The sequence below is a fragment of the Ursus americanus genome, chromosome 14 (assembly GCF_024610735.1).
Source record: "Ursus americanus isolate L20-20 chromosome 14, mUrsAme1.1.p, whole genome shotgun sequence".
In the NCBI taxonomy this organism is placed as follows: Eukaryota; Metazoa; Chordata; class Mammalia; order Carnivora; family Ursidae; genus Ursus; species Ursus americanus.
In genome coordinates this window covers 55,895,434-55,923,254 of record NC_142140.1, presented here as the reverse complement: position 1 = coordinate 55,923,254, position 27,821 = coordinate 55,895,434, and the positions used below count along the sequence as shown (strand labels likewise).

At 48.0% G+C, this 27,821-nt stretch overlaps 1 protein-coding gene across 2 annotated transcripts in view; it reads right to left on the bottom strand.

Moving 5' to 3' along the window:
• The window catches only part of RFX2 (regulatory factor X2), a 94,452-nt gene that overhangs the window by 23,308 nt on the left and 43,323 nt on the right, over positions 1-27,821 (bottom strand). Inside the window, exons 2-6 of one of the 2 annotated variants that reach the window (XM_045776699.2) lie at positions 19,015-19,127; positions 17,308-17,397; positions 15,212-15,291; positions 13,394-13,655; positions 1,243-1,317 (exon numbers count right to left, since the gene is read on the bottom strand). In XM_045776699.2, coding sequence (XP_045632655.2) covers positions 1,243-1,317; positions 13,394-13,655; positions 15,212-15,291; positions 17,308-17,397; positions 19,015-19,119 — 612 coding nt within the window. In that variant the 5' untranslated portion in view covers positions 19,120-19,127. The remainder of the gene's footprint in view (positions 1-1,242; positions 1,318-13,393; positions 13,656-15,211; positions 15,292-17,307; positions 17,398-19,014; positions 19,128-27,821) is intronic. The other variant, XM_045776701.2, reaches the window with a different exon arrangement.

The window sequence follows — 27,821 nt, the reverse complement described above, 5'->3', positions numbered from 1 at the left end:
CAGAAGCACTCCTACAGCCAGAGACAAGCGGCTCATGCGTTTCCACAAAGACATTTTAAATTTCCTGCGGAGCCCTGCCTGCCTGGGGTTTGCACCCCACATTCTGCCTTCCTCAGGGCTGACCCGGCACCAGAGCCCTCGGGCTGTATCGAGGCCACGCATGTCTGCTTCAGGGCCCTGCTGAACAGAGCAGGCCACTGTGCAGACTTGCCTGCACGGTGGCCTGAGTTTCAGACTGAGCAAGCACACACTGCAGATTGCTCCCTCCCCAGATCTGGCCACGGGGCTGACACTGTCCAGCAGTAACTGGCGACAGGGAGACCATGAGCCACCTAGTCCGGCGGGGTGGGGGAGGGGAAGACACTCAGCAGGGGCCTGACGCTCTTTTAACTATTTATGCATTTATTGCTTCAAGACGATAGGTGTGGGACTGCTCTCCCTTCCAGTGACCGGACCTCTGAGGCCCAGGAGCGCAGGGCCCTCATCACGTGTACCTGGAGCAGCCCAGCACACGTCTGCCAATCCAGAACCTAGAAGTTTCTGGGCCTTCCCTAGCTGGGTTTCTGCCCCAACATCACTGCCCTTTGAGCCAATGCCTCACCTGGCACGTTGGCCAGTACCAAAGTCTTGATGGGGTCCTGGTTAGGAAATATAGACTCTTAGCTGGTCACCTCCTTCAGTCCCGTCCTACCACACGAAGCTGCCCAGAGACAGGGACGATTGCTGCCTCCTGGCACGGAAGCTACCATCACTGTCTCCCCAGGAGGAGAGCGAAGGAGAAAGATCTTATACAGTTCAATAGAAATATGTTGCTTTGCACTTTTCTATTATTATAATTATTTTTTCCCCCAAAGAGCTGATCACAGACAGGAAACGCAGCTAAGAGTCATGAAGGCGCCCCCAGTCCTGCCTTTTCTGTTGTGGTTGTTGCCTATCTTAGTATCACTTTTTTATGATGTCTGTTGCCGCCCAGGCCCCTCCGGGAGCGTGTGACACGCATCTCGCACCTCCCTCCACAAGCACCTGGAGCGTACGTGCTGTTACCAGCCACCTGCATGGACGCAGGACCCTTTCCCTCACGCTGTGGAAAGGTTTTTTTTGCTGGATGTAGCATCCTAGGTTGGCTTCCCCCCTACCTTTCAGCACCTGACAGCGGTCATTTCATGGTCTTCGCTTGTTTTTAAAATGCCTACGAGGGTTACGAGCGCGGCAGGGCAGGCCGCCAGGTCGACACACACTTACATGGCTGTTGAGTAAACCGCTTTTGTGTGAAGTGATCCCTTCGCTTTTTTGGAGGTTTTCAATCGCCATTTCAAGCTAAAGAAAATGTGTGCAGAAACAAAACAAAACGGAAAAAAACAAAAAAAAGGAAATCAGATGGTTAGCATCAGCCAAGGTTTGTTTTTATTAATATCCAAATAACGATTCAAGCGCCTACAAAATAAAAACAAGGCTTGACACGGGTGGGGGCGCGTGGTTAGGTGGCGAGCGAAAGCTGCCAGGAGGGGAGCGTGACTCCAGACATGCGGGGGAGCGCAGGAGCCCGGGAGCGCCAGCAGCACAGCGAAGCATTCCGCGCACACCGGCCGCGGCACTGCAGCCCGTCTGCACAGCCCGAACACTGAGCCGAGGCGTGAGCTCAGGTGGAAGCAAAGGCGGCAGAATGATGGACCCGTCATCGGTTGCTAGGGAGAATCAGCTGTCCACCCAAGGACAGCGGTGGCCCTACTGACTTCCCGGCCGGCCTGTCCGGTCACGAAGCCCGGGGTCTCCCTCCTGGGTGCTCCAGGAAGATACCAACAAGGCCAAAGACCCTGGCCCTGCCATTGGGAGGCGTCGAACCCTGGGGCCACTGGACGCGTCACAGAAATAAGCTCCTGAATGTTTATGAAGCGTGAACTGGGCAAAGAGCGTTGCACAGGAATGAGAACGAATCACGGGGACAGTCACTGGAAGCTAACAGGGAGGCCTTCCTGGGGGAAGGGGCTCCTATAGCTGGGTTCTGAGGACCTCACGGAGACTGGGACTGAGGTGGTCCAGCAGGGCGATGCACAGAAGGAAACACCCGGCTGTGTGCGGCTCCCACCACATTCGTACGTGCCAAATTTGATGCCCACTTGTGCATGTTAAATGGAAATGGGAAATCTGCTGGAGTCTACCACGGCAGGCAGAGAACCACAATGGAAGGAAATAAACCCAATGCACACCTTCCTCAAACACACGCAGGGAAGGCAGACTTCTGCGATGCGTGCGCAAAAAGCAGGTGGAACACATATTTTGGAAAGAGCAGCTGGACGGGGCTCCTGGGGCTGAGTGCAGGAAGGAGACGGTTCCTGCTTTGCCCATCACCTCTTCTGACCGCTGTGTGTGTGTCCACTGTCGCCACTTTTACTCAACACTGTACTGGAAGTTCTAGCCAGGGCAATCAGGCAACAGTGAGAAATAAAAGACATCCATATTGGAAAAGAAGTGAAACTATCTCTATATGCAGATAACATGATCTTAGACATAGAAAATCCTGAAGGAGCCACAAAAAACCTATGAATGCTCGTAAACAAACCTGGCAGAGTTGCAGGATACAAGATCAACATACAAAAATCGGTTATATTTTTTAACAATGAACAATAGGAAAATGCAATAAAGAAAACAATCCCATTTACAAAAGCATCACAGAAAATAAAATACCTAGGAATAAATTTAGCCAACGAGGTAAAATACTTGTACACTGAAAACTATAACATTGCCGACTGAAATTAAAGAAGACCTACATGAACAGAAGACATCCTATGTTCACGGATCAGAAGACTTCATATTAGGACGGCAATACTCTCCAAATTGATCAATGCAGTCCTTACCCAAATTCTCTATTAAACTTCCAACTGTTTTTTCAGAAATGGACAAGTTGATCCTAAAATTCGTATGGCATTGAAGGGAGCCTGAATAGCTAAAATGACCTTGAAAAAGAAGAACACATTTGAAAGGCTCATATTTCCTGATTTCAAAACTTACTACAAAGTTACAGTAACCAAAACGGGTAGTACTGGGATGAGGATAGACGTATAGATGTACATAGGTCAATGGAATGGAATTAAACATCCGGGAATAATCCTGTATGTCTATGGTCAACTGATTTTTGACAAGGGTGTCAAGACCACTGAATGGAGAAAGAGTAAACTTTCTAACAAATGGGGCTGGGATAAATGGGTTTCCACATGCAAACGAATGGAGTTGGACCCTTACCTCACAATATATACAAAAATCAACTGAAAATGAATAAAAGAACTAAATGTAAGAGCTGCAACTATAAAACTCTTAGAAGAAAACATTAGACAGTCATGTGCAATAAGTTTATCTTCATGACCTTGGATTTGGCAATGGATTTTTAGATATGACACCAGAAGCACAAACAACAGAAGACAAATAAATCTTTACAAAGATAAATGGGACTTCACCAGAGCTAAAAACTTTTGTACAGCAAAGGACGCTATCAAGAGAGTGAAAAGACAAGCCACAGAATGGGAGAACATATTTGCAAACTGCATATTGGATAAGGGTCTTGCATCCAGAATAAAGACCTCTCACAACTCAACAACAAAATGATCAGTGACCCAATTAAAAAATGGGCAAAGGACTTGAACAGACAGGTGTGTAAGAAGCACGTGAAAAGATGCTCGACATGTTAAGTCATCAGGGAAACACATGAAAAGCACAGGGAGACACCACTTCACACGCACTAGTATGGCTATTAAAAAAGAAAGAAAGGAAAGAAAAAAAAACCAGTGTCGGTGAGGATGTGGAGACACTGGAACCCTCACACGCGGCTGGCGGAACGGAAAATGGTGCAGCTGCTGTGGAAAACAGTCCGGGAGTTCCTCCAAAGGTTACACATTGTCTCAGTTAAGCTATTAGGTCCGAGCAATTCCACTCCTGGGTGTATTCAGAAAAACGTGTACACAAATGTTCACAGCAGCATGATTCCCCATGGCAAAAACCCAGAAAAATCCAAGCTTTGATCACAGATGACTGGATAAGCACAACGCGCATACGCATACAATGGAATATTACTCATCCACGAAAAGGACGGAGGCAGTGATACCAGCTACGGTGCGGATGAGCCTCAGGAGCGTGATACTCAGTGAAAGCGGCCAGGCACAAAAGACCACATAGCGCACGAGGCCGCGTATATGAAATGTCCAGAACAGGAGAACCCACGGAGACGGGAAGCAGAGCAGTTGCCAGAGGCTGGGGTGGGGTGGGGGGGAAAGGGGAAGGGCGACTGCTAACTGGTCAGGCTTACCAGTTTACGGGGTGATGAGAATGTTCTGGAACTAGATAAGGTAATGGTTGTATCATCTGGAACTAGATAAGGTAATGGTTGTACCACATTGAGAATGTACTAAATGCCGCTGAAGCCTATACTTTTAAGTGGTTAAAATGATGAATTTTATGTTAGGTGAATTTGACCTTGATAAAAAATATACAACTAATTTAAAAAACCCATTATTCTCCCTTGCAATTTGAATGGATCTTCTCACATGCGTGGTTTTGTCACATCACGTGCCAGTCACTTGGAAAATATTGGTTCACTGACTTGGCAGATATTCCAAATGTTGACACGCTTCATTATATAGTACCGAAAAATCACATTTGTTCATATCACCACCAAGCTCAAAATTCTAATTTTTCTTTTTTTGGTTGAAAATGTATTGGCAACCCAATTAGTCGGCTGTTTTCCTGGATACATCCACCTCACACCATTCATCTTTGAGAAAATGTCTGCCAGTTCCCCAAGTCTGAATAATCATCATTTGTCTGTTATTCCTTCAAACACACACAGTGTTTCATGACAAAAATGGCTGGTTCGGCTCACAATCATTTGCCTGGCAGCTCTTCCTTAGGACAGTCATCGTACTTGGCAGCAGAAGTACTTTTGTCACACAGAAAGAATATTGGAAAGATGTGAATTCCAGGACTGAGATTTTAATACAATTAATAGCAATTAATTAATAGTTCCACCAAGGACCACAGGTTAACCTTAACCGGAAATTGCAGTACCCCATCCACTGCTTCTCTTTTCTTTTTCACTGTGAGTGCAGGGTAGTGAAGACCACGGTGACTTCTGGGAGAACTTCACGCCTCTGCCTTGCTCTGCACCTGCATTTGTGCCCCGGGGGCTCATCGATGTTGATTTTGCACAATCAGTGCACATGTCAGCACAGGGAAAATGGCAACTGATGGCTTAGTATTATTATGAAAACAGTTTTGACCCCGTGGGGCCCCTGGGAGGGCCTTGGGAATACCCAGAGGAGTGCCGGACATATTTAGGACTGCCTGCCAAAAACTGTAGAGTATTATGGAAAAGAAGACAAATTAAGGCTTGCTAGGTAAGATCATCCTGAAGAACCCATAGCTATTAAATAGGGTCTGATCAAGCCCATGGATGCAGGAAATTAATGCACAGTGGAATCTCCCAAGGTGTTCACTATGCTTTAAAATGAAATCTTCGTGTAAACATCAGTAGGCGGTGAAGGCCAGGAAAACACTCCACCACCGCACCCAAGGCCAGATGTGGAGGTTAACGCCCCAGAGGCAGCACTGAAGGCGCAGCGCGTCCGTCTGTCCTGCAGAGGGCGCTGCGGCGCCACCTCCCGGCCCGCGCGGGAGGCGCGTCCTGCATCGGTGGACAAGGAGCATCTTGCATTTGACTTGAAGTCCGAGTCTTCCTTACACAGCTGCAGGAGCGACTCTCACTGCACAAGTATAAACGCCTCGTTCAATCCTCTCAGTGGCTGGAGAAGTTAGTGTTTAAATATGCTTAAAATAAAAGCTAGTTTTTATATTTGACTGGAGTTTAACTTTTTTGCTATTTAAAAATACTTATCAAGCAAGGTGCTGTCTGCACAGCCCAGCAAATCAAACAGTCAGGAGGAGCCAAGGATGGACGCAGTGGTGCCCAGACCCAGGCGGGTTTCCCTAAAATCATTCCTGGTTTCTGAGCTTCCGGTTTCCTTCCGTCTTGGTATTGCACATATGCTTATGCGTCCGTTTCTTGACTTATCAGGAGCTTAATTTTTATTTTTGATTCGATGCAATGCAGCAATATTCCTTTTTATTGGCCACTTAATATCATCTGTTTCTGCTGCATGAATTACTAACAGAATACGGGGGGGTAAGGACATATATCGTGCTTTAAGGGCTTGTTGGCAGGGAGGGCAGAAAATAGGTAAGGACTCGTGATCAAAGATACAGTGTCTCAAGAACCTAACGTAATAGCAGATAGCAGACAAGTTTTAATAGCTCCCAAGTATATTAAAATAAGCCAACTATTTAGAAAATTTCTCTCCTTTCATGTATAATCCTAGCATGATTCCACCTGATGTAAGGACTGTGTTGGGGCCTCCTAGGGGAGGGTGGAGATTACGTCCCTGAGTTCATGAGCGTATGCCCAAGGGGCCATTCCATTTATAATATAATAATGTCATTAAAAGGGCCCACCATGGATAGGGGTCGCCCCTGCCAAGAGCCAGCAATGACCACTGCTGAAGCAACAGCGGCATCTCCAGACTGGGTCTGCCACGATCTGACATGCCTCCGGCAGCTAGCGGTGGGGAGGGGAGGGGATGTTCCCCGGAAAGGCCAGGGAGGAGTGGGGACAAGGACAGAAACGTGCTAGGGTTAATCCTGCATCCTCAGATCTAGCTTAGTTATTTGACCATAGAGGAAATATAAGTATAAATGCTTTATGAGCAACGCTTTTGGATCTTTAAAGAACATGGAGAGTAGTTTAAAAGAAAGAAAGAGACACTGCTGGAACGCTGAGGACAGGGATATAAATCACAGAATTCTGTCTGCAGAAAGGAAACGGCCCGCAGTGAAGGGCCAGGGGGGAGACGGAAAGAATCTGGGGGCTCGCCACTGGGGATAGGGGGAGGCTGGCTTGGGAAAACAGGGCATTGTAAATCTGTTTGCCCATTTTTCTTTTGCTAATTTAAGAATACATGTTAAGAATACGTAAGTAATATTCTACATGCTTGCTGTGCGAGAATCTGACCACGGCAGAGAAGAGTTTCCACTCAGGGCCAGGACTGCGGTGGGGCCAACGAGGCACCCCCAGCTCCGGACTTGAGGTGCTCGTCCTCAAGATTGTGGCAGGGCAAAGTTGGCACGTGGAGGTGAACACCTCCTTAAATTTGGTGCCCTGGGCACCTGGCCTGGCACACCCCATCCAAGCCCTGCCTCAACTTCTCCCCGGCCCCACCCAACTCCCACACAGGAGGAGAAGCTTTTACTAACAGCCTAGTGTGGGTCCTTTCAGGTGCATTTTAACAGATTCACATTGGCTTTCATGCTTCTCTCCTCAGCCGGGGTTGTGCTATGTACTCAGTTCCGCTCCTTGCATTTATCACTTAATCTTCTGTGATTATCTTTCTGAGTCAGATCTTATGGATTGAGGGTTGGCAAACTTTTTCGGTAAAGGGCTAGATAGTAAATATTTTGGGTTCTGTGGGCCAGAGAATCTCTGTCCACAACTACTCAACTCTGTCCTTGCAGTTGGAAAGCAGCCGCAGACAAGTGAAGGAATGGGTGTGGCTGTGTGCCAATAAAACTTTATTTACAAAGTCAGGCAGCTGGCTGGATTTGGCTGCGTGGCTGTGGTTTGCTGCTCCCTGCTGCCCCAGAATTTGACCAAGAATTACACATTACAGATGTATTAGACCTCACTGTTAAGCCGATTTTTAAAAATGATACGGGTATAGAGGGAATGGCTGCCCGAGATCGTGAGTGTACTAAGTGCTCTTGGTAATCGTTTTTAGCAGCTGATGTGTTTAGTTCTCATAATTCCTAGAACTTTAAACAATAGAGGTCTACTTAATTAAAGAATTTTTAAACTTTTCATTTGGAAATAATTCCAGACTTACAAAAACGTTGCAAAAATAGCACCAAGAATCGTATACCCTTCGGCCAGCCCTCCCAAATGTTAGCATCTCGCATGATCTCAGCACAAGGATCAAGACCCAGAAATCAATCCCCATTCACCGCGACGAGTCCATGAAAGACCTCATTAGAGTGTGATGACCACTGCGCTGGTGTCCTTTTTCGGCAGTGGGATCCGGTGTGGAGGCACAGACTGTGGTCACTTTGCATACACAGCCATGAGAGAAAATTCCAGAGAATGAGAAATGGGCAAAGAGCGGAAACGGATTTTATCAGACCAACGAACGGCCCACTTGTCCAGTCGCCCTTGACATTCTAAGCAGGTTTGTATCACCCTGAACAGGAACAATGACTTCTCTGGCAAATTAATTGTGACTTTTCCGAATAAGCACCAAAGACTTCTTTCTTTCCAGGATGACATTCTCCTTCTTTCACTTTGTCACTGGAGGCAGACGAGAGATGGAGACCTCAGATCTCTCTTTCAAAGCTGTGCTCCTGAGTAAACCCGGGCCCTGCTCCCACCTTCACAGAGAAACGTGCAAAACCAGCTTCAGAGACGATATCGTTGACTGTTTCTCGAAACCCGCAGAACGCACAGCACCAAGCGCGAACCCTAATGTCGACCAGGAGCTTTAGTTCATAGTAACCGTGGGTCAGGATTGGCTCATCGACAGTGACAAATGTACCAAGCTTCCATGAGAGGCTAATGAGGGAAACCGTGTGAGTGTGGGGGCGGTGGGGGGCTATGGGGATTCTCTGATTCCCGTTCGATTCTTCTGTGAACCTAAAGTGGCGCTTAAAAAAAAAAGGAGGCTATTCAATTAAAGAAAAAGGTGATGATAAATACTTGAGTCAGAGGAAAAAGCAGATGCACTATTGGCAAAATTCCTTTCTCAAACAACGTGCATTTGCTTGCAAAGTGTTTGCTCTGACAGTTGGACGAAAGCCCTGATGGGCAGACAATGAGGAAGCTTCTAGCAAATGCTTGCTACACGTGTGAGGTCATCGAACAGTCGAGTTCGTCTGCATCTTCACTGGGAACGCAGGCCACAGAGAAGACATGTTTTGCGGTTGATTATCCACTGTGAACTCTGACCTGTGTGGGTGGCAGGCCAGCCCTGTGGGCCATCTGGAAGGGTGGCCGTGAGATTAGAGGGGCACGTGTGGGAAGCCAGGCCACACACGGGGAGCCACAGACGGTCCACGCACAGTCTCCCCGGCCTTGACTCAGTGCTGATGAGCCGGATGGAGAATACGAGATCTGGCTTCTCTGAACCCCTGTGTGTTGGTGGTCCGGGGCAAGATGCTCGCTGGCGTGTTGAAAGCAGGAGCTGAGTTTCTGATAACACCAGTAAAGAAATTCCTGTGATTTCAAGTGGCCTATCTCTGGGATGTATGTTGTAGAACTTGAATCCATCAGTGCAGGGCCCTAAATAGCGTGACTTTTAACATCGGGAACCAGATCTCAGGATTTTTGAAGACGACTCAAAGTGTCCCAAGGGGCTGGGCTGACACTCTGGCTTCTCACACGCAACACATGAGGGTTTTTATTCATCTGGGGGAGGAAGAAACCGATGGCGCCGTCCTAGGCATCTCTGAAAGTCACATCAGGTGCCACGAAGCTGACGCAAGCTCTTTAGGCGTGGAATGCGGCCCGAGAAGGCTCAGAGCCCACTTGCCACTGTTCTCCAAGGTGACTTCACTTCTCACCCTTCTGGCTTCAGTGCAGCATGTGCTGATGGGCCCGGTGAGTGGCAATCCTGAGCGGAGTCGCCAAGGCACACACTGTCTCAATCTCTGTGTGATCTGAATACCCAGAGCCGCCACTACGCGTGAGCTGGGATTCCGATTTCCTGGAAGTGAAGAGTTCACAAAGACGCCACTCAGATGGGGAACTTGACTCCTGGGCCAGCTTATCCTTCATTAGGGCCAGACCTAGAGGCCCTAATGAGCCACTGCAGTGGCCTGTCCCCCCATGGGCAGGAATGCTGTATTTCTGTTATTGTAAGAATTGGTTAGAACATTTGTCTTCATGAGTCCCCACCTGTTTGCACAGCATGGCCTCCTGCAGCCTGAGGGTCTCCAAGGGCCGCTGTTGGGGTGGCAGGGTCTCTACCTCGTGCAGCCCGAGAGCCCCCAGCCTCCCCTTGACATGACCCAAAGGGCAAATCCTGGGTAGAAACAGCAAGAGCAAACCTCTGGGTTTAGAAGCTGTGCTCTGTGTGGTTAATAAAAGTGCCAGCAAACACTTTTATCCCAAACTCCTCATGTGGGCCATTCAGTTTGAAGATTTATGTAATACTGATGAAATAAAGACTCAAGAAAATCTGCCCCCAAAAGTCTGAACTCTCTCGTTGAGGCTGTACGGGTGATTCCCTCTGGTCTTCATGCTCTGTTTTCAGAACTGACTTAAAGTCCCAAAACTCTTGACAGAAAAAGCTGGCAGGCCGCAAGTGTCAGATGCCGGAGCCATATTTTAATTCTGTTGCAATCTCGAGGCTGTTCTTGTTCTCAGCTCCTGGAAACTCCCTCAGATCTCTGCTGCATGTGTGTGAGATGTTTCCATGCCATAACAAGTTGAGAGACTAGAGCGCAGGCCGGGTCAGGAATCAGACTGCCTTCTGAGATGACCACTCCTGGGCTGCATGGAGAGGCGTGGCAAACACAGCCCATTCATGGATTCCCAATGGATGATTCTCTGGAAGCAACTCAGATGACAGACCACAGGAGCTGGGCTGCCCGGGCTCTGGGCTGCACATCTGCTTGCAATAGGGTAGTATGGACCACAGAGAACACTGTGGTTTCGCAGGAACTCTGTGACCTGCGATCCTAGTATATATTCTGCTATTATGCACTGATGCAATTTGCTAACATTGAACCTGTCGTGTTCGTGACAGTTAATGTGGTCTGTGAGGGATGCTTTCTCATCGATACCAGCTCGAAACTCATGTCCGTTCAGCCAGTCCTCCAAGAGAGGACATTTGTGGTTGCCTGTGGCTGCTCAGGCCCTGGTGGGCCGCAGGGGCTGAGTGAGGCAAAGTGCAAACTGGTGCACCAGGCCCCACCCCACACGTCACGGCCCCTGGAGAGCCAGTGATTTTTCTCCACCCTGCCCACAGAACCAGGTCCTGGGGAGCACTCTGGACACACAGGATGGCGAGACCTGGGGGGTGGGGTGCTCTGATGTCAGGTGACCCCAAAGCACAGCAGGACCAAAAGGACAGGGATGAGGCAAGATCATCTATTTCAGGAGGTTATTAGCCCCACAGCAAATGATGAAGTTATTTTCTAATTGACAATCAACCAGTGTAATCCATCACACATTAGCAGTCTACAGAAGAAAAAACTCATGATCATATAATTGAAGAAAAAGCATTTGACAAAAATCAATGTTCATTTATGATAAAGACTTGCAGAAAACGAGGGACAGAGGGGAATTTCCTCAACCTGAAAAATGGCATCTATGGAAACCTATAGCCAATATCACACTTAGCAGTGAAAGACTGAAGATTTTCCCCTAAGACTGGGAACAAAGCACAGATGTTCACTCTTGCCACTCCTGTTCAACACCGTACTGGAAGTCCTAGCTAGTGCGAAAAGATAAGAAAAAGGAAAAAACGTCATCCAGATTAGAAAGGGAGAAATAAAATTGTTCCTATTTGCAGCTCTTACAAGTGAGTTCAGCAAGGCTGCAGGACACAAGGCCAACAGCCAGAAATTAATAGTGGAAACAGAAGTTAAAAATCAATAACACTTATAATAGCTCCAGAAACATAAAATACTAAGGCATAAATCTAACAAAATATGTACAGAATTTGCATGCTAAAAATTACAAAATTCTGATGACAGAAACAAAGAGGATCTAAATAAATGGAAAAAAACATACTATGTTCATGGATGGGCAGACCCAACATAGGAAAGATGTCAGTTCTCCGCAAATTGATCTGTAGGTCTAAAGCTGCTTAATCAAAATCTCACTATGAATTTTTTGTAGATAGAGACAAAATAACCTGAAATTTATATACAAAATTCTAAAATTATGTGAATAGCCAACACAACAGTGAAGTGAGAGGAAACACTTTACACAATTTCGGATGAAAAGACACTCTACAGACTGGGAGAACATATTTGCAAGTCACATATCTGACAGGGGACTTGTATCTAGGATATATAAAGAACTCTCAAAACTCAACAGTAAACAAACAATCCAGTTAAAAAATAGGCAAATGACTTGAACCAAGAGGTCACCAAAGAGCATATAATGAAAGGCAAACAAGCACATGAAAAGCTGCTTATCATCATTAGCAATCAAGAAAATGGAAATCACAACCACAGTGAGATACCACTACACACCTATCAGAACGTCAAAAATGAAGAATGGTTGACAACACCAAGTGCTGGTGATGAGGTGGGGCACAGGGACTCATACATCACTGGGGGAGGGGGAGAGACGCAAAACGGTACCACCACTTGCGAAAACTGTTGGTGATTTCTGATAATGTTAAACATAAACTTACCGTGTGAACCAGCAATCCCGCTTGTAGGTATTTATCCAAAAGAAAGGAAAACATGTCCATACAAAAACCTGCACGTGAGTACTTAGACAGGCTTTATTCATAATCACCAAAAACTGGAAACTGCCCAAATGGCCCTCAAATGGTGACTGGATGGACGAGCTGTGGTATAACGGAATCCTACCCAGGAGCAAAGAAGCAAGCACTGATTCACGTGACAACGTGCATGGGTCTCAAAAGCACCACAGTGAGTGAAAGAAGTGGCCTCAGAAGGTTACCTTCTGTATGTTCTGTGTATACAACACTCCCGAAAAAACAAAACTAGAGTGACAGACAACCGATCAGTGTTGCCAGGGGCTGTGGGTCACAGGACGAGGGAGATTTTAGGGTGAGGAGCTGCTCTGCACCCTGACTGTGGCCACAGTGACACAAGGTCGTTGCGTCAAACCTCAGGGCTGCACACCAAAATGGGCCAATTTTACTCTGTGTTAATTTTCCAAATGAAATCAAACTAAGCACGGAAAATAGACTTTAAGAGCAGACACACTTTAAAGCAGGTCGGGAACTGTCTGGGGCAGGAGTGTGGTGGCAGTGAGTGGGTGCAGTTCCCAAGGGGGACTTGCCCTGTGCCTGGTTTGCTCCAGTGGTCCCCCGGATGGATGGGCCCGGACCTCTGGGAGAGTGACGCCAATGGTGGCGGTCCCCCCAGCATGGGGATGCTGAACTCAGATGCCAGTTCCACAGCAGCCTGGGAGGGGCCTCTGCCCTGTTCGCCACAGAGTACCTGGATCCCAGGGGTGGAGACTTGCCTCGGATCACACGCCCTTCCAGGTTGGCAGGGCTCCGGCTCCAGCCACCCCAGGCTGCCTTCCACTCACCGTCCCTGCCGCTGAGGAGGGTCTATTCAGGGTCTACCCTGCTGCCCCCGAGAGCCTCATACATACCGTAGCTGGCGATGACCGGGAGGTGTGGGCCAGGGAGTGTCTGGTGCTGTCCATCCCCCCGTGGATGAGATAGGCTCCCGCGCTGGAGACAATAGGGCTCCCCCCGACATCCATGGTGATGCCCACCATGCTGTGGGAGGGGACCGCTGGCGGGGAGGAGCCTGCCACGGTCACCTGGGCGCCGCCCGGGGCCTCGAAGTAAGAAGCCGCACTGCTGGGGGCATACATCTGAGGCTCGGGGTTGTAGGCATAGGCTGTCCGTCTGTCAGGAAGAGAGAAGGGCCTTCTCTGAGTCTCCATGGCAATCCAGCAAGACTGTATGTTAGAGCTGGAGCCCCTCGACACTGAGCACATGGGGTCATTCAGACATGAAATGTCAGGGCAGTGCAAAGTTCAAAGTGATCATTTCTGGAAATATTAAGGATCCCGGGATGACTCATCGAAACCATCGCTGAAAAGTTCTAAGTGTGTAAAGGCGTTGCACGAGGGAGCTCCTTTGTGGAGACGGAACGATTCTGTATCTTATTGCAGTTACGTGCCATCTGCACGCGGGGTAAAGTGGCCTAGACCACACGCGTGTGCACGCACACATGCACGCGATGGCGTGTAGGCCGCTATGTGTGACTAGGCCCATGGGCTAGCTGACAGTCCATCCCGAGGCTAATCTCTGGGTATTGTGCTACAGTCACAGAGGATGTCACCGCTCGGGGAGCCGGGGCAAAGGGCACAGAGGACTTGGTCCTAAGTCTGCCACTGCCCCGAGAGTCCGTGATTCTTTCCAAACAGAAAGTGTTTGCAAAATGACATTGCATAATAAAAAGAATTTCCAAGCAATACCAAGAATTCATCTGATATTCCTTCACCATTTGGATTAAATGATTCACCCTGTGGTTTGAGCCTTAAATTTTTAGGTTTGGCTTGCTCGTACAGAGCTGGCCCCATAAAAGGCAGTGCCCGAGGCTTAGTGGTGAGTCTGGAGAGCTGGTCCCTCTGGGTGGCGGCGAGGCCCCTCCGACCGGCCTCCGGGAGGCCTGCACCCCTGTCCCGTCTCCCCAGGGTGACTGCCGATCTAACAGTAGCACAAGGTCAAGTTCAGGAAGTTGACGCTGGGGCGACCTACAGACCTCGCTCAGATTTCCCAGGCTGTCCAGGCACTGACGTGTGTCTGGGTGTGTCTGACACCCCTCGGGGCTGTGCTGCAGAGCCTCGCACAGCTCCGGCCATCACCGCGCCCAACTCTCACGCCCGATCCCTGAACTTCTGGAAGGAGGTTGTGGAAATCAAACGAACCAAAGGGCTTGCATCTTGGGTGCAATGAGCTTCACGGGAAATGTATCATTGTCTGCCCCAAGCTTCACGGGAAATGTATCATTGTCTGCCCCAAGTTCGAAGGCAGACACTCTAGAAGCCCTTGACAAACGGAAAGTCAAGTTTTATCAACATCATAAAGAGCCAGAGGTGAACACAGGCAAGGATGAGAGGGTAGAGAGAGCAATGGTGTCTGGATTGTGAAGACTGAATCTTCAGACTTAAAAGCTGGACTGGGGTTTTGTTTCGTTTTGTTTTGTGGAATGGGCGCCTTTTCTGGAAGTGAGAACCGTAAACGCCTGTGATTTCTGAAATCACCACAGGGCTCTGATGTCCTAGGACTGTTGTAAGGGTTCCAACATCTCCCAAAGGAGGAGGAGGAGGAGGAGAAGTTTCCGCACACACTGCCCCAAGTGGGAAGAGGTGGGAGGAGTCGTGAGAGGTGTTCCTAACGCGGCCCATGCTTGTCTGCGAGGAGGGCCCTCCCCAGGGGAGAGGAAACCCACGTACAAGGCTCCATTGGTGTAGACGGCGTCTCCGCCTTCCACGTACTGCACCTGCGGGGGGTACACGTGCTGCACGGGCTGCACCTGGAACGACATCAGGGACGGACCTGGCGTTACGCACGGCGCGCTCCCGGTGGGGCCGGCCGGCCGCGACTTCTCTTGCCTCTTGTGAACATCAACTCCTACATTTTAGATTTCCTGCCCCAGCCGTCACTTCTACCAAGAAACTAGGAGAACTGGTAACCAAAAGGCACCACGGGAATGGAACTTCTCCCGGTCCACAGCTCTGCTGCACTTTCTGTGCGTGTTGTTTCTGCTGCGGAGCCGGAGGGGAGGTGGGCGTCCCCCATTCTGTGGTGGGGGGTGGGGTGGGGGTGGGGGCCAGGGTGAACCCAGCCCACAGCTCGGAGCAAAGCTGCAGAGCAAAGCTGGGACAGTCGGTCCCTGCCACCCACCAGCCAGTGGGCAGAGAGGTGGTTCCGCTGGACAGGAGAAGCCAGAGCTGTGGACAGAACGTGACCTTGGGGGGGTCAGACACCCCTCATCTCTGCAGGGTGGAGGGGTCGCGCTAGTCATACTCTACATGGCCTCCCTGCAGAGTTGTCCCCTTTGGGTGGCCCTGGCACCCCTCCCCTGAGGGGCGGGGGTTCTGGGAGCCACACCGGGGAGACCTTCAGTCTGAGCAGAATGGAGAGGGAGGTGGAGGGGGGCACTGGGAAGCCCCAGCCCCACCCTGTTGAGCCCCTGCCCTCACCTGTGGCCACGTCAGTTCAGCACCTCAACAGACAGGGGCGCTGGCCCAGGCGGTAGAAGCCCGAGCTCCACGCGCAGAACCTTACACTCTCACCACAGAGGGAACCTTAATGGATGCCTCATCCAACCTCCTTTTGGGGTGAGAGAATTAGGGGCTGGGTTTCATCGTGGCCTCTCTCTAAGCCTTTTTGTGGAGCGGCAGGATGGGGCTGATTCCCACCTCCTAGGACAACCCAACATGGTGCATGACGCACACACAAGGCCCTGGAATAGCGAGCATCCCCGAGAAGGTTCCGGGGACTAATGCTGGGGGCGGGCTGGGCCTTAGGGGACTGAGGGAGGCGCAGAAGTCACTCTGTAAGTCCAAGCTGCCCAGAGAGAAAGGCTGGGGCAGGCCCAGCCCCACCAAGAGGAAGCTTCTGGAATCACGACACTGCTCGCATCTTCCTCAAGGAGCTGAGACAGAGCCGCTGGTTCCCTGCTGGGCCTGCCAGAAGCCTTTGCTTCTGTCCCACAACCCTGAAACCCGCCCCAGTTGCCTCCAGACAAGCGCCTCTAAACACACCAGCAATCTAAGCCGGAGCCCCCTGGGGGAGGGGTGTGCTGTCTGGTCTCAGCAGTGACCCTAGAGCCTGCCCTGATTTGAGTCCAGCGTGTTACAGAGCACAAGTCCGCAAACTCCAGCCCTGCCTCTTTTCGTAATAAAGCTTTCCTGGCGCATAGCCACGCCCCTTCGCTTCCATCCACAGTTGCTTTTGCGAGGCAGAGGCAGGGTTCAGCAGGGGTGTCAGGGTCAGCTAGCCCGCTAAGCCGAAAACTGTGCTATTTGGCCTTTTCTATTTGGCCTTTTCCAGAAAAGGCCTGCCCTCCGTTGCTCTAGATCCCCGGACTTGGTCTGAGCTGCTGATGTGGGCCGCTGTGTGGCTGGGGAGCCCAGGCTCTGAAGCTATCACTGGATTTCACAGGAAGCACTTCCTGGGTCATGGCATTGGTCTGAGGGCACAGCACTTGCTTCCCTGGGAAGTTCCACGTTCCTTCAATCCAGAAACCTGGCTTCTCTGTCTGCGTGTCTACCCCAGTACCCCAGTGCTCTATCGAGGTGCTGGCTTGTACCCCGAATGCTGAATTTCTGCATGAATGAAAGACCATCAGCTTTCTTGGTCTGTTGCTAACCATCTGCAATAGAAAAAAATTTTTTTTTTACATCGCTTCCAAAAGAACCTTCTGGTAAAGAACTGAAGATATCAGAGACAAAGCAACAGCATCAATAGGAAAGGATGCCTTGTTCAGAGAGGGCTCTGGATCGCTAAGGGCTAAAGTGTCCCATGTCCCCTGTGCTGTGGTTACCTGTTGTGGCACCTGCTGGACCCTGGGGAGGGAGATTGGCTGCATCTGGGCCCCTTTGGGAGCCGAGCCCGCTGCCTGGACCAACACCCTCTAAAAGGGAAGGAGAGAAGGACATTTAGACTTTAGTCAGAGTTTAGTCCTTAAAACAGATTACAACCAGAGCACCGCCACCTACTCCAGTGTCACCTTACAGAAACACGAGCACGACTGATAGGAGGACAGGACGGTGCATACACACACACACAGTTTGCGTGCACAAGCACACGCACTTCCACCTGCCCCCAGCAGCTCTCCCTCCCTGGGGTCTGTTCTGCAAGGTGACATGGGCTGTCCCTGGCTTCAAGCTGAGAGGCAGGGTGATAAGAAGGACCCTCCAGACAGCTGTCCACACCACCTTCCCCCATCCCTGGCACCCAGTTGGGGCTGGTGGCAGAACTCGGCCACCGTGGTGGGAAGCGGGGCTGGACAGTGCAGGGCTGGGCGGTGAAGCGTGAGGAGCACACCCGGGGAAGTGAGGCAGCAGGAATTCCTCTCTCTGGCAAGGGGAGAGGCACCCCCTGTTGAGGGAAGGCGGAGCAGCCCGTGAACATGAGCGCTTGGAGCTTGCCAGAAAGGGGGTGCCCCGAATGAGCAGCAGGAAGTCTCTGAATGGGGAACAGAGGGTGCACCTGGGGGGCGGGGCGGGCGTGTGGGCGGCTGGGGGGACTGGATGCATCCCTAGCAGGGATTGGAGGCCTGGAACTGGGGAGGGGGGCGGTGGCCATGGTGGGCCCCTGGCAGGAGTCAGCCAGGTCCTGGGCTGCAGGAGTCTCGGGCCTGCCGAGGCAGCCGGGGTGGAGGGCTCATGGGTCAGGTTCAAGAGGGCAGGGACACAAATCAGTTAGGCTACCACTGACTCGCATCACACGCCCTTGGCATCCCCAGAGGGGCTTGCAAGGCCCCCGTGGGGGCTGCTGTATTTGCAAGAAATAAAAGCTACACAAGTCTACTCTAAAATGAACAAACCACTCTGAGGTCTGCCTTTCTGTTTTGCTGAATGATGGGGCTTTCTCAGCTTCATCAATTCTGTCATGCTTCTAACTTCTGGAATCGTGCTCCTGGGTGGTCACATGGCCACAGTGGGCTGCTGCACACGTCTCCAAGCTTCCAGTCTGTTCCACCGCCCTCGGCTTTGTGTGGTCTTACGTCACTAACTTTACGTTCAGGTCTAGGGTATATTTCCCCCCATGGCAGAACGGAAGTCAGGAGCCTTTGTGTAAAGAGTCTCTCCTTACAAATTTTGAAGAATATTCCTATTCTAATGCTAGAATTCTAACCGATCTTTCGCCTTATCCGTAGTCTTCCTGGGTAAAAGGGATATTTCCCAGGTACGAGAAAACTTTCATTGAACGATAGGAACAGACTTAAGTTGGTTTCTTGTTGTGTTTGCATCCTTGAGTCCTTGGTGGGACCTTTTCGACAAATAGCGAAAAAAGCCAGAGAATGTGCCATGGTGGGGCAGAGGGAACAGAATAAAGCTGTGGCTATTTTAACAGCAGCAGCCTTGGGACCGACACGTTAACTCGGGAAAATATAGATTCCATCTCTGCTGACTCGGGTGTTTTTCAAAACCTAAGAGGATGCGCCCCCCCGACCCCCGCACCCCCGGCCACACTGGTTTTCCCGGAACAGCCCGAGCCCCAGGCAGCAGGCGGGATGGTCTGTTACCTGCGGGGATGCTGGCACCGGCTGGGCCACAGGGGCCTGGGCTGCCGCCGACGGACAGAGAGTCACAGAAGCCGGCGAATCGGATCCACCCTCGGAATTCTGCATGCTCAGTTCTAAAGAAAAGGTGGAGAGAGATTGAGTGGAGCAGGGCTGCCATCACGAAGCCCCAAGAGGCAACCTCAGACATGCACAGGATTGGCGAGTGGTTACTACCTACAGTCTTCAAAATTCAAATGCAAGGGCGCTGGACATATTGGGTAAGCAGGAAAGGGAAACGGGGGGCCCAGCTGCTCCTAGTAAGAGAGGGGGTGGGGCAGGAAATGTTTTTCCCAATATAAAACCAAAACTCGGCTCGGCAGGCACTCCTCGATGGCAGGCTGACCCAGCTGAACTGCTTCCCAGCGCTCAATTGTTTACTCATTTATCACAAGCTCTTGATGGATGCTTGCCATCTGGGGAGCTACCATAACCCAGACGACAAGGGCATTCTCCTAGGGCAGGGTTTGTCCCGCTCAGCACTGGGGACACCGGGGCCGGATGGTTCTTCACGCAGACCCCGGCATCCCTGACCTCTGCTCATTAGATGCCCAGAGCGCTGCTTTCCCCGCCCCGCCCTGTCATGACAACCAAAAATATCTCCATACATTGTCCAAGGGAGGAAAGAGGTGATACACAATGAGAGTAAAGAAGCATTTTATCTTGGGCTGGATAAAAGTCCTGCCTTCTGTTCCTAGAGATCCTCGCCCACGAGAAAGCATAAAAGTGTATTTCTTTGCAGCCAGATGCATACATCTTTCAAATAGGTAGTTTAAAAATTCTATACAAAAAGACTCACTTCATTTTTTAAGAAAGATTTTATTTATTTATTTGAGAGAGAGAGTGCGAGAGAGCAAAAGCAGGGGGAGCGGCAGAGGGAGAAGAAGGCTCCTCGCTGAGCAGGGAGCCCCAAGCAGGACTCGATCCCAGGACCCTGGGATCATGACCTGAGCCAAAGGCAGATGCTTGACTGACTGAGCCACTCAGGAGCCCCCAAAAGACTCATTTCATACCAGAACAACATGGCAGATGATACAAAAAAATCATTCCAGGAAAACGCTCAAGGGCAAACGGTCTTCACTTTTTAAGAACCAGCTGCTCTCAGCACTTGAGAAAGCTGTTAAATATGCCAGCTGCAGAGAGGGGGTGGCTTTGTGGGCAGGTAAACCCCCGTTCTACACACGTCCCCCCAACCGTCAAGTGGAGTCTCCCCACTTCTGCCTCACGAGGAGGCCTGAGCACACCGCAGTGCCCAGGACGGACTGCTTCCCCAGCCCCACAAGAACTCCCACCTCTAACAAAGAGAGAGGAAAGCAGAGAGCAGTGTGTGGGGGTTTAAATCTGTGAGTGTTGGTTTATATACGCTTCCCTAGCCCCACAAGAACTCCCACCTCTAACAAAGAGAGAGGAAAGCAGAGAGCAGTGTGTGGGGGTTTAAATCTGTGAGTGTTGGTTTAACCCCATCTTCACTGATGAGGAATATTCTAGGACTCGGCCCATTCCCCTCCCAAAGCCTTTGGTACCACGACAGCCACTAGATGGATCTGTGGATGTGTGGCCTGTGCCTGTGGCAGTTTCCTGGTTCCCTGACTCAGTCCTTACCACTAGATGTCCCCAGAGCCACACGGTGACTGGCACCCCCTACCTTCTTCTCCTCTTTCAGGGAAGGAGGAGATGGAGAATTTCCAGGGTGTATTTCCTGGGTCTCCAACTCCCTGCCTTCCCGACAGAACTGACTTCTGGAATGATTCTATAGGAAGTTGCTTAATCAAGGTCTTATTTACAGTTTCCCCCAACGTTTGAACCAGTCATTTGCACCCCACACACCACTTTGTTCCGATCTGAAGCCAGGAAGTGGGTCGCTTCGGTGGCAGTGGGAGGAAATCACCGGACTAGGGCTCTCTGTGGGGAGAATCCACTGGTGACAGAGTGCGAATGCTGACTCAGAGGCCAGTTCCTTGTTCACAGGCAGAAATCACTGTGCTCCAAAGTCTACGTCTTATTAAAACCAGGGGAGCCCGTGAGAGTGTGAGACTCTACAGTGAGCCTGTGCTTAGCTCACTGCGGCCAGAACGCAACTTCCAGAATGCCAGTTATTCAAGATCATGCCAGGTTTGCACACGGATTTGTTTCCTAGTTTCACACACTGCTTACCCCGTGCTGTTTGTCACACTGTTTAGTGTATGGTGTTTAGGCGAAGTGTGGCCAAAGCTCTCCTGCCAAGGACTAGAGACTTTTGGGCAGATCTGGTCCTGTTACAACTACTAGACTTTGATGTCCTGGCACAAGAGTGGCCATTGCTCGCTCACACACACACACACACACACACACACACACACACACACAGAATGATCCTGGCTGTGTTCTAATAAGACTTCCTTTAGGAAAAAGAGGCAACAGGCCAAGTTTGGCCTGTAGACCATCGTTGCTGGTCTCTGGTTTGTATAATCTGGGTTTGCTGAAGTGATGTGGGTTTGGAAGATGGGCAGAAAAACGGCACTGTCTGGATTCAAAACCTTGACACCCACCGGCCCAGCGCAGAGTCCCTGTGGCCACAACTCCCCAAACATGACAGAACTGGAGGGGCCGCTAGGGATGACCCAAGTTGTTAGGAGGATGAGGCTGCCGGCATTTAAAGACAAAGGGAAAGATCATCTGGTCTGAAATGACAGCAGTGCTCCTCAAGTTTATAAAATCACAAATAAAATCGCCAAATCCTGGAACCAAGAGCCAGGTACAGCCCTTGAAACTTAAGACGGGACTTTGGGCACAAGGGGCAATCACTCTGGGGAGTTGTAGTGGGTTGAACAGTGACCTCCCAATCTGAATGTGACCGTATCTGGAAAGAGTGTCTTTGCAGATATAATCAAGGTAAGGATCAAGAAGAGGTCACAGTGGAGTAGGCTGGGCCCGAAATCCAAGGACGGCGTTCTTGTAACAGACGGAATAGGACACGCAGGGAAGAAGGCCACTTGACGAAAGAGGCAGAGAGGGAGGGATGCGGCGACACGCCAAGGAGGGCTGGGGCCACCAGAAACCGGAGGAGGCTGGAAGGATCCTTCCCTAGAGGGAGCACAGCCCGCCGACACCTTCTGGTTTCCAGAACCGTGAGAGGACAAGTTTCAGTCGTTGCAAGCCACCCAGCCCGTGGTATTTGAATGGCAGCCCCAGGAAACTCACGATGAGCGGCACAGCTGGGACAAAAGCATCCTGTGCGACGGGTTCTAGGTGGTGCTTCGGTGCCGTGCACGACCCGGGCAGTCGATAAATATTTACCAAATGAATACACACCTCAGTGTCTCCTTAGTATTACAGCCCACACCGCATTATAGCAAATGATACATAATGCTTCCGATGGTGGGAGTCTATGTAAAGTTTCAGGACATTTACAATCTACCTGGTTATTTTAAGGATGTGTAGGACTTTCTGGGAAATGTAATGACCTTTTGAGACTGACTGTTCTACTCCCCCTGAACACATCCCTTAATGTTAGCATCAGACAGACAGACTGACATCATGCAGGCCAGCCTGGCTGCTCCAATATGTTGAGGGCATGAAATCCTTCCCTACCCGCCTAAGATAACCAAGGTCATACACTGCATATACGTTGATCCAGTTTCCTGAATTTTGTTTCTCTGAATTTTTTTTATTTGGGTCCGTTAATCAAGGACTCTTAACACATCAACGTTAAGGTTTAAAAAAAAAATTGTTTATGAAGAAGCGCGTAACAGCCCTGGCTTTCAGTAGCAGCGGAGATTACTGGGACTAACCCTCCTGCCGGTAACAGTTAAAAAACCTGGACAAAATGTTAAAACACACCACACACACACACACCTATTTAAAGACAATGGGGGGGGGTGACAAAGCAGGCAGACATTGTCAGGGAGTCCACCCTTGAAAGACCTCTGCCAGAGTCAGACCAGTGATTCTGAACTTTTGCCAGGGCACGCCCCAGTCCACGAATGCTTAGGTGGCAGAAAGCAGTAGTCTGGTTGCCTTGAAATGTGAGAGGAGAGAGTTCAGAATATTAGGGGGAAATCCTGGAAGAGAGAGAGCCACAGAGGGGGCAAGCCCCCAGGTCTGCCTAGAGTCCAGCCAAATCTTTGGCCAACTGACTAAACCACACGTGTGGGGAAGACACCAGGGGTTTGGGAGAAAAACCAGCAGCTCAAAGATGAACAAACTAAGACGATATTTCAGCTGCTGCTGAAAAAGATATATTTGTATGAGGGGCAGGGTCTGAATCTAGCCAAGATACACACTAGCAAGGGGAACAGAGGAGAATCCAGAAATTCTACAACATAGCATTCGTGATATCCAGGACTCAATAAAGACCATGAACTATGAGAAAAAATGGCTGCAACCTATACCCAAGAAAAAGAAGGGAGGAGTCAATTATAACCAAACCAAGATAATCCAGGGGTGCAGATAAAGCAGCTACTAAAAATATGTCCAAGAACTTAAAGGAAGTTATACGCACAATGAATGAATGTATAGGAATCTCAATGGAGGAGGACAAACTATTTTAAAAAATGAGTAGAAATTCTGGAGCTGAAAAGTACAATAATTAAACTGGAAATTTTACCGACTACACTTATAGCTGATTAGAGATGGCAGAAGGAAGAGTTAGTGAACTCGAAGAGAGATCAATGGAACCCAATCTGAAGAACTGAGAGGGGAAAAAACGGGAGAAAAATGAACAGAACATGCAATCCAACACATATGTAACTGAAGTCCCACAAGAAAAGGAGAGAATGGGAGAGGAAAAAAGACATATTTGAAGAATGGCCAAACATCTCCTAAATTTGGTGAAAGACCTCAACTTATAGATCCAAGAATTTCAACAAAGCCCAAGAATGATAAATACAAAGAAAACTAATTTCGATGTGTCATGGTTAAACTGCTAAAATTAAAAAAAAAAAGAAAAAGAAAATCTTGAAAGCAGCCAGAGAAAAACTACATATTATATTAAAAGGAACAATAGCATGGATGATAAGCAACATCCTACCAGTGACTACGGTGACCAGAAGACAATGGGATGACATATTTAAAGTGCTGGGGGAAAGCTGTCAACCTAGAATTCTATACCCAGCAAAACTATTCTTAAAAAAAAGGTGGGATAAAGACATTTTATGATACATAAAACCTGAGAAATTTTGTTGCCTACGCTATGAGAAACACAAAAGCAAGTTCTTCAGGGTGAAGGGAAATAACACCAGATGGTAAACTTGGATCTGCGGGAAGGAATAAAGATCACTTGAAATTATAAATATGTGGGTAATTATAAGGACCGTATTTTTTTCTTTTTCTTCTCTTAATTTCGTTAAAATACATCTATTTAACAAAAAATTGTAACACTCTATTGTGTGTTTTTATAACATGTAGCAGTAATCTATACAACAATAATAGCACAAAGGAATGGGGAGGGGTAAATGGAATTAGACGTGCAAGGTTCTTGTATTTTACAACATGTAGTAGTCTTATTTGTGATAAATTAAAGAAACATTATGTAATCCCTATGGTAATCTCTAAAAAAAACCCAAACCCCAAAACATATAGCTTAAAGATTAACAAAGGAGCAAATGAAATGCTAAACATATTTGTCCTCAAAAAAGGCAGCTAATGAAGAACATAGGACCAAAAACTAGATGAAACAAACAGCAAAGTGGCTTTCCTAAATTCAGATACATTAATAATTACATTAAGTATAAATAGATTAGGGGCGCCTGGGTGGCACAGCGGTTAAGCGTCTGCCTTCGGCTCAGGGCGTGATCCCGGCGTTACGGGATCGAGCCCCACATCAGGCTCCTCCGCTATGAGCCTGCTTCTTCCTCTCCCACTTCCCCTACTTGTGTTCCCTCTCTCGCTGGCTGTCTCTGTCTCTGTCGAATAAATAAATAAAATCTTTAAAAAAAAGTATAAATAGATTAAACATTTGAATGAAAAGATAGAACTAGTCAGTCTCAATAAAAAAAAAAAAACTACCAAGATTCTATGATATGCTGCCTTTTTAAAAGAAACCGTCTTTTTATTTTTACTTTTTTGAAAGATTTTATGTATTTATTTATTTGAAAGAGAGAGGGGAGTGCATGTAAGCAGGTGGGGGGAGAGGGCAGAGGGAGAGGGAAAGGGAGAATCCCAAGCAGACTCTGCACTGAGCACAGAGCCCCATGAGGGGCTCAATCCTATGACCCTGAAATCATGACCTGAGCTGAAACCAAGAGTTGGATGCTCATCCGACTGAGCCATCAAGGCACCCTGAAACACTCATTAAATACAGAGGCACACAATGGGTGGAAAGTAATAGAATGGAAAAAGATATACTATGCAAACTCTAATTAAGCTGGAGTGGCTGTAATTATGAGACAAAATTCCTTGAAGACAAGGAATATTACCAGAGATAATAAGGGAGGAACATTTCATCCTGATAAATTGATAATGACATAATCATTACAGAAGTGTATAAACCTAGTAGTATAGCTTCAAAATACACAAAGAAAAAAAATTTTTTTTAAAGATTTTATTTATTTATTTAACAGAGATAGAGACAGCCAGTGCGAGAGGGAACACAAGCAGGGGGAGTGGGAGAGGAAGAAGCAGGCTCATAGTGGAGGAGCCTGATGTGGGGCTCGATCCCATAACGCCGGAATCACGCCCTGAGCCAAAGGCAGACGCTTAACCGCTGTGCCACCCAGGCGCCCCCACAAAGAAAAAATTAACAGAGCTAAAGGAAAAAACAGATCAAGAGTCACAGTTGGAGATTTCAGACATTCTTCTCTCAGTAATTTTGATAGAAACTAAACAAAAACACCAGTAAGGATTTATCTGGGTGACACTATCAACCACAGTGACCTGACATTTATGGAGCACAACAACCCAAACCTGCACATTCTTTCCAAATGTACAAGGAATATTCATTAAGGTGGGTCATATTCTAGGCCACAAAACAAGTTTCAAAAGATTGAATTATACAGAGCATATATGTATTTTGACAACAAAAGAATAAATTAGAGGTCAGTAAGATGTCTAGAAAAATGCTAAATATTTAGAAATTTTAAAATACACCTTTAAAATAACCAATAGGCAAAGAATAAACCATAAGAGAAATTAGAAAATATTTTGAACTGAACAATAATGAAAACACCACATATAGAAATTTAGGGATATATCTAAAGCACTGCTTAGAGGGAGATGTTAAGCTTTTATTTTATTTTTTTTAAAGATTTTATTTATTTATTTGACAGAGAGACGGCCAGAGAGAGAGGGAACACAAGCAGGGGGAGTGGGAGAGGAAGAAGCAAGCTCCCAGTGGAGGAGCCTGATGCGGGGCTCGATCCCATAACGCCGGGATCACGCCCTGAGCTGAAGGCAGACGCTTAACGACTGAGCCACCCAGGCGCCCCTAAGCTTTTAAACAAATTAGAAAGAATGGCTTAAAAATCAATCATTTAAGTTTTCAGCTTTAGGAAGCTATAAAAAGATAAGCAAACTAAACTTAAGCAGAAAAAGGAAATAAAGAAAAAAAGATGAGAGAAAACTCCACAAGCCATGAAGAAAATGACAGAACCAAAACTTCCCCCAAACTGAAATTTCTTTGAAAAAGAAAGGAGCTATAAAAGCCATGAAAAGACATGGAGGAAACATAAATTCATACTATTAAGTAAAAGTAAATCCACATGTGCTGTATGATTCCAACTATATGACAATTCTGGAAAAGGAAACACTATGGAGAAGGTAAACAGATCGGTGGTTGCCAGAGGCTTAAGGGGAAAGAAGGATGAATCAGTGGAGCACAGAGGATTTTCAGGGCAGAGGAACTACTTGGTGTGATACTGTGATGGTGGATATGTGCATTATACATCTGTCCAAACCCACAGAACGTACAACATCAGGAGTGAACCCTGATAGCGTTATGGACTTTGGTTGATGATGACGTCTCACGTCAGTTCAAGTCTCATATACAAATACACCACTCTGGTGGGGTATGTTGATAAAGGGGGAGGCTAGGCGTGTGTGAGGGCAGAGAGTACATGGAAAATCTCTGTACCTTCCTTTCAATTTTGCTGTGAACCTAAAATTGCTCTAAAAAAGATAAAGTCTTAGAAAAAATATTGACAATTCCCTATAAAAGACTGATAAGAAAAAGAAAAAAACCCCAAATTGCCAATATAAAAAATGAAGTGAGATATACCATTACAAACCTTATAGAAACCAAAATCATAAGGATCTCTTATGAACAGCTTTAGCCAATAAATTCACCAACTTAGATCAAATGAACATTTTTTGGGAAAAATACAACATACCAAACCTGACACAAGATGAAATAGAAAATGTGAATGTCACATCTAACAAAGAAATTGAATATGTTATTAAAAGCCTCCTTACAAAGAAAACTTCAGGCACAGAGCCTTTCACTGTTCAGTGCTATAAAACACTGAAAAAGGAATTAATACACTAATTCCATCAGAAAATTCAGAAAGGAATACTTCACTCATTTTAGGAGGTCATCAAAACCCAGATACCAAAACTTGATGAAGATATTACAAGAGAAGTAATATTTAGGCCAATGTCTCTCATGAACACATATGCAAAAATGATATAAAATATTAATAAATCAAAGTCGGTAATACAAAACTAATAACCCATACTTACATTTTCACCTTTTTTTTTTTTTCCTAACGAAGCCCCAGCTCCTTTCCTCCTTAAATGATTTTTGACAAAGGTGTCAAAGCAATTCAACAGAGAAAGGAAAGTTGTTTAAACAAATGATA